Source organism: Merops nubicus, unplaced genomic scaffold (genome assembly GCF_000691845.1).
Source record: "Merops nubicus isolate BGI_N331 unplaced genomic scaffold, ASM69184v1 scaffold23804, whole genome shotgun sequence".
Taxonomy (NCBI): domain Eukaryota; kingdom Metazoa; phylum Chordata; class Aves; order Coraciiformes; family Meropidae; genus Merops; species Merops nubicus.
Genome location: NW_008603477.1, coordinates 1 through 7,424, shown reverse-complemented (window position 1 = coordinate 7,424; position 7,424 = coordinate 1). Strand labels below are relative to the sequence as shown.

The window sequence follows — 7,424 nt, the reverse complement described above, 5'->3', positions numbered from 1 at the left end:
TTTCCCTACTTCTCCTCCTATTGTCAGTTCCTATTGTCAAACTGAGTTGCAGAAATCCTGCCTTCAACCTGCAATTGATTTCTTCTGTAGAATATCTCTTGCTCCTTTTTCAAATGATAGATATTCAAAACTATTATTACTACTAACATTAGTTACTTCCCTCTCCAGTAATTTAAAATATCAGGGTAAAGCCTGACTTCAGATCTATCATATCACCTTCTTCAAAATGCCTCCAAAACCCCCTCAAGTTTCAAGTATCAAAACTAAAAACCATATACCTCCCCTTTCTTTAACTTTCGGCAAGTATCTGTAGTTTAAATTAAAATAATTTTAAATACATCAACCAGAGTCGGCTAAAGTACAAATTAAAGCCAAGATTCTGAGACATCAGAATCTGCAATCAATCTAATCCTGACAATAATGAGAAATAACAATCGTAAGATTAAATTAACAAAATTTCATAAGACACTGCAATAAACAGAGGTTAAGGAATTTCTGTTCCTTAGAAACTCTTGTAAACTGTGCACTTATAAGCACAGTAAGATTTCCTCTTAACTGTATCTTCATTACTGAGCCATTAAAAGTGGCACCACAATGTACCAAAAAGGCACAGATAACACTGTACTAACATTTCTTCTTCAGCAGCCCAATCCTACAGCACACCTGAAAATACATACCCCCCATACTCCCCAAACCCATCAATTTTTTTTAAACTTGGTTTTCATCTCAGTTGACTTGAATCCTTACTTTTTAAATGAAAATTTTTAATTGAAAACTTAAATTCAAAACCATAGACTATTTGTTTTGGTTTTTGGAAGCTGGTTGCTGGTAGTTATCACCAGTAGTATTTTCTTGGAAATATCTAGTCATATTTTGCAATTTTTATTAAAGAGTTGTAATGGTTTGAAACCTGCTGCCCCTGGTGGGAGGAGATCTGAAACCTAATACCAGGTACAAGCCTGAATGAAAGGGGCATATACCTGTTCTATTTCTACTCCCCTCTTCCTGTCTTTGGGACTTCCTGCTGGGGTCTATAAAAGGGGCTAGAAGACATGGCTCTTTCTCTTGCTCCTTTGACCTTTCACCCAGACACACACTGCTCTGCTGCTCCCTGTGCTACACGTGGCTGTGGCCATCTTGGAGACCTGGGCCTGATCTACAGACTGATTCCCTGCCTCCATCCACGTCCAAGGATTGTGCATCCAGCTTCAATCCATCTGAATCCAGCGAGATCCAGCACTGGGGAGCCTCAGCACAACATTTGGGTTTTGTATATTTGGAAGTTTAATCTTCCTTGCCTTGTTGTTCCTGAAACCCCCCTTACCCTGTTAAACCCCTACCCTTCTTCCTTTCTGTTCCCCATTAAATAAGATATTTCATTTTGTTAATTTTCAATTCAGTGCAAGGTTTTCATTACCCCCGCCTTTCTTATTTACCTCTCTATCTGGGAAAACTGAGGGATAAGGGAGATGGGACACAATTCTGCCTTCTAACCGGGATAGAACAAGAGTCTACGTGATAATTTAATTTTGATGGAAAAAAATGCATTGCGCCTGAAGTTTGTAAACAGTAACAGATAAATGACTTCAGCACAGCAGCACCTGCCATTAGCCACAGAAAAACAATGAGAAAGAAGCCTCACCTGCTTACATGCTTGCCGACACTCCACAGCAATAGCTAGCTCACAGCAACCTAAACCAACCCATCCGTCAGACTTCTTCAAAACTCCTTGGAAAAGAAGGTGAAAATACATATTACAGCAGAAAGAGAAACTATGCCATCATTTTTCCTTCCTTCCCTGTAAGTCAGTTACTTTGAAAATTTAATAATCCTGTTCTCATTCAGGATGTTTATTTACAGATTACATTTTTGTTGGAACCTATGAAATAATTTCAAACCAACTTAAAGCATGAAAAGAGCAAATCTGTGCCTTAATAAAAGCTGAAGCTGGCAATTACAAAGTGCTTTTTATACACTGAGTTTAAAGAAGCTTTATGCAAACCATTCTGTATTTTCACTGTAAGTAAGAGAGTTTGACAGTTTGGTTTATTGATTCTGAAATATAACACAACAGAAACCAACAGGAAAACAAACAAACAAACAAACTTATTAACAACATTATTTCCCAGAGAAACATCCTCTCCTTGGTTTCAATAGCATTTTTTTCTACAAACTTTGTCAATGCAGAATATGTTTCTTACTTTTTTCTTCAAGCTTCCTGTACTGATTTTGGTTGGGACAGAGTTAATTTTCTTCAAGGATGGGACTTGCATTTTGGTCTCATGATGAAGACAGCGTTGCTGACACAGGGATGTTTCAGCTATTGCCAAGTAGTGCTTACACACTGCCACGGCCTTTTCTGCTCTTCATACTGACTTGCGAGTGAGTAGGCTGGGGGTGCATAAGAAGCTGGGAGGAGACACAGTGGGCACAGCTGACCCCAACTGAGCCAAGGAATTTCCCAGACCATATGAGATCATTCCCAACAAAATAACTGTGGGGTAGGGCCTGGCATGGGCTGCCAGCACTTGGAGACTGGCTAGACATCGGTTGGTTGCTGGTGAGCAATTGTTTTCTTCTGCATGATTTGTTTTCTTGCCTTTGGTTGTTTTTTTAAATTTTTTAAATTATAAACTGTCTTTACCTCAACCCATGAGTTTTCTCACTTTTACCCTTCTGATCCCCTGCCCTGTCCCACTGGTGGGGAAGTGAGCAAACAGCTGCATGGTGCTTAGCTCCCTACTCCAAGAAATTTCTCCAAGGCGGTGATCAGCACCCTGGCTTCTATCAGCAACTGTGCAGCCAGCAGGGCTAGGGAAGTGACTGTCCCCCTGCACTCGGCACTGCTGAGGCCTCCCCTCAAACACTGGGTTCAGTTTCGGGCCCCTCACTACAAGAAAAGACACTGAGGTGCTACAGTGTGTCTAAAGGACAACACAGCTGGTGAAGTGTCTAGAGAACAAGACTTCTAAGGTGTGGCTGAGGGAACTGGGGTTGTTCAGCCTGGGGAAAAGGAGGCTCAGGAGAGACCTTCTCACTCTCCACAACTATCTGAAAGGAGGTTGTAGCGAGATGCATGTTGGTGTCTTCTCCCAAGGAATGGTCTCAAGTTGTGCCAGGGGAGGTTTAGAGTGGATATGGGAAAACATTTCTTCACCAAAAGGGTTACCAAGCACTGTAACAGGCTGCCCAGAGAAGTGGTAAAGTCGCTGTCCCTGGAGGTATTTAAAAAACATGTAGCTGTGGTGCTTAATGGCGCACTTCAGTGGTGGATTGGCATCGCCAGGTTCACAGCTGGACTCCATCTTAGAAGATCTTTTCCAATTTAAACAACTCTTATGATTCTCACATAACTTTAAAAGAAATAATTGAAGGGAAAGTTTAACCTAGCCAGCAGTTGTGGCAAATTTATTACACTTTTCTTAGGGGAGGGGGTGAAATTACTTAGCTCAAATGAACCACTAATTTTTGTTAAAAAATTTAAAAAATAAAGTAGTATTTTAGGACATGCAAAAATTATATCTTTATGTAGAAATAAAAGGTAGGAAGTAAAAGAATCAACCACTTAATTTAAAAAAATGCTCTTAAGTCTAGCAGAAATGCCTATTTAGAAAAGTCATATGGGATGTCCAGCTTTAAAAACAGGGAAGTGAAAGAGCTAGCAATGAGACCAGTGAGCTTAAATTCAGATCCTAATAAAATATTGGCAAAAAGTCATAAAAAATCATTGCAATCAATGGAAAACAATCACCAGTAGGTATTTATCATGAACAAAATAGCTTTAACATACTCTTTTTCAGCTTTTCAAAAACAGGTGGCATAGAGAGTCATGACATTCTGATAGGCAAATTAAGAAAACACACTAATAGTATATTTATAAAAGAGGAACAAAATCTTTAGCTAAATGAACCTATTTTCACAGCAAATAAAAATATTATCAATTTATTAGTAAAATATCATAATGCAGGTTAAAACCTTAATGCTCTACACAAGAAAGAAAGCAGGATTGCACAGTGGTAGAGAGAGAAGAGAGGCAAAGGTGAAGAACAGCTTTGGGCCACAACCTGCATTCTGTCATTCTGAAGTGGCCATGTACCATCTGAATGGTCCATACCTTCTAGAAGTACTGTTGGCCAGTGATTTACTGGTCTTTCTAGAAACTGTCCAAATCCTCTTTACATCTATTCAGAGTAGTGGCTCACCTCTCCACACCAAACTACTTCAAAGGCTGTGAAGGCCACAATCAACTGCAAATTCAGCTCACTTTCCACTTCATAATTAGAGTATAGAATTAAGTTTTTTCAGAGATTGAGCATCTTTTTGAAAGTGTTAAAGAGACAGCTGTTGTGCACACATCAGTCATTTGTAATCAGTGTTGAAAAATTTGGAATTTGATGCACTATTTAAAACCAATTCCAGAAGTAAATGCATATCTACGTGGAAGTGACACATACATGTTCAGCTACACATAAAAGACAATTTCAGAATCAACCCCTGGCTACATTCTGGTTTAGGACTAAAATAATGTAGTGGTTGTTTCTGCATAACTTTCACATGAGGAGCTTATACACAGACTCCTTTCAGTCAAAACAGTAACAGTCCATAGAATATTTATTAGTAGGATTGATATAGTAAGGTACAAGCACTCTGAAAAACATCAAAGAATTTTCATGTGCAATACGAAAACAAGAGTTCCAGAAATCTCTGCTGCAATAACCAGCTATATCCAGGAGAAACTCATGACAAATACAGCTGTACAGCTTTAGGGGCAATTTCACCACTGAACAGTCACCAGTGAATCACCACCAAATAATCAAGCAGTAGCAATTGCTGTTTTGCGCAATAGAGAGCCTGGGCTTTTCAAACATACTTTTACTGGAACTAAACTGTGCTAAAAGAATGAACCAAGCTACATGCCAGCTTAAGAATGCTGGTAAGTCTCAGCCACAGTTAGTATTTTCTTGGCAAGTGGCCCTCCCCCAAAGAGATTTACAAGTGGCAGACAAGCTCGTGGAGAAAAAATTGATGCCGTGTCTTCAAAAACACTGAACAGTAATTTTAATATAGCAATTTATAAAATAATTTTGTAGTCAAGGTCATTAAAATGCACACATTTCTAGATGAAAATACACCTTCAGTGCACAATTAATCGACTGGACTCCATATTTCTGATTATTCACCAAATTAACTCATAGAAGTACAGTACAGATCCCTGAACAATAAAGATCATCTAGTTGCACAACATAAGCTCTTGACTCCTCACATCTCCTCCAAAAAATTTCTAGAAGCCACATTACATTAGTGAGATGGTTTACAACACACACACATTTTTCTTCCCTATTATAAACATTTTACTGCAGACTCCACAAGAGTACTGAAGTTAGAAACAGACGTAAAAAGCCACATAAACATGGAAAATTAGAATGTCATCTCTGATACATCTATTTTGTGATGAGAGAAGCATTCTGCATTCTGAAAGTCTCTGAGAAATTCTGGATCACTGTGATCCCAAGGAAACTGGGGAGAAAAACAAAAAAGAAGATGGAAAAAGAAGAAACTTAAAACCACCTAGGCTTCTCGTGTTCAAGAGTTGCATATGTCATGAAGAATGCAAGAAAGCTCAAGTCAGAATTTTGCTGTCTCTTTGAAGTCTTCTACAGTCTGCTTACAGAAAATTATAAAGCTTAAAATTTTAAGTCAGGACACAGTTATAATCTAGAACTACAGGTTGCAGGGTTTCTTGTATTCTTCTCCTCCCCACTTCAGCTGGGTGTCCCTCAATCAGCTTTTGTAAGCAGTTTCTTGTATCACATTCACAGTATCATGTGTGCATGGTCATAAAGAAACTTTAATTTCCCAGACAAGTCCCAAAAACCCCCATGTTCTGTAGGCCTAAGCGATTTAATACACATATATTGACAAAGTAATTATACTTGTCTTCAGAAAACATGGAAAAATAATTTTCTTTCTGAGAGTACTTACATTCTTGAATATCTAAAGTATTTAAGGCCTACAACATTGTCTTGGCAAGGACAATAAAATATGGCTTGTGGCATTATTTTGTGAGGAAAAGCCATAAAAGGCTTCTACAGGCAGGACTGACATTTGCTTTCTTCCAGCCCTCAGCATCCTCTCTCATTAACCATGACTTTTCAAAGACTACTGAGGGTGACCTTGCAATAGCATTGGTCAGCTTCCTCAGGACTTGCAATGGTATCCATCAGGTCCCACAGACTGGTGTTCAGTTTGCTTATATACTACCTAACCTGATCCTCCTCCACCAAGTGCAAGTGTTCCTTGCTCTGGATGTTGCCACTGCTCTCTGGGATCTGACACTCCTGAAGGCCCATCTTACCAGTAAAGACTGAGGCAAAGAAGGCCATGGCCTTTTTAATGTCATTCATCACCACGTTTCCTGCCCCATTCACCAACAGGCCCTCGTTTTCCTTAGTCTTCCTTTGGCTGCTGATGTAGCTAAAGAAATAGTGCAGCACTCACTGAAAACTGACTGGCTTTGTGAGTGTATAAAAAAAAAAAATGTATGAGCAACGTAGTTTAGACTAAGGAAACTAAACATCAAACAACTTATAATGGAAACATAATGGAAGTTAAAATATTGTGAAATCTATAGGTGCAGCTGGTAGACACAACAACAAAACATGCACAGGGTGAAAAAACATCACGATTCAATAATAAGCTAGTATTTCTTACCTGGCAAAGAAGAATTTATACAACCCCATACTTCTCCCTGAAAAGTAAAGTGCAATTAAGCAGAAGTAAGTCTACAGAATAAGAGATGCTAGCAAAAACAAACCAGCTTTTTCAGCATTTTTGCTTTGGAATTTAAATATCCTATTGGAAAAATTCTTATGGCTAAAAAAATCTTTTGAAGCAGCATTACTTGATATAAATTGAGTACCACTTGCTCTGATGAGAACGCTGCCATCCACAGTGTACAGCAGCAGTTTTGTAGGTGCAGAACATGGTGTGATTACCTGGAACATGCTAGCTTGTCAACTTTCTCCACCAGTGTTTAGAGAACTAAGTAGCAATTGTTCAGACAAAAAAGAGACTTATCTAGGACCAAGACCTGTGGAGAAGCTTATTACCCTACCACTTATTTCCACTAGCTTAAAAAAAACCCAAACACCACATATAACCACACAAAACAAAAGAGGTTTTAAGGTACCACAGAGACCAGAGCAATGTTACTTCAGGGAAAGACAGATCCATGGAAGAAAGCTGTAGAAGGGAAGTTGACTAACATGAAAAGTTAAAATGGGAATCTCTTTGGTTCACCCTGACTGTGAAGCACTTCTGGACCCAAGCACAGGCCCTGCTAAATGACTTAATCTGCTGACAGTATGAGGCTGAAGAACCCTGTAAATTTACTCTTTTTTGGGGGAAAGAAGGAAAAAAAAAAA

General features: G+C 38.9%; 1 protein-coding gene across 1 annotated transcript in view; it reads right to left on the bottom strand.

Annotated features, from left to right (window-relative positions):
* The window catches only part of RECK (reversion-inducing-cysteine-rich protein with kazal motifs), a gene marked incomplete at both ends in the record, with an annotated part of 32,902 nt that extends 26,154 nt beyond the window's left edge, over positions 1-6,748 (bottom strand). The window contains 2 exons of the mRNA XM_008938663.1: positions 1,643-1,728; positions 6,712-6,748. Of these exons, the coding sequence (XP_008936911.1) occupies positions 1,643-1,728; positions 6,712-6,748 (123 nt within the window). The remainder of the gene's footprint in view (positions 1-1,642; positions 1,729-6,711) is intronic.
* Between the last annotated feature and the right edge of the window lie 676 nt (positions 6,749-7,424).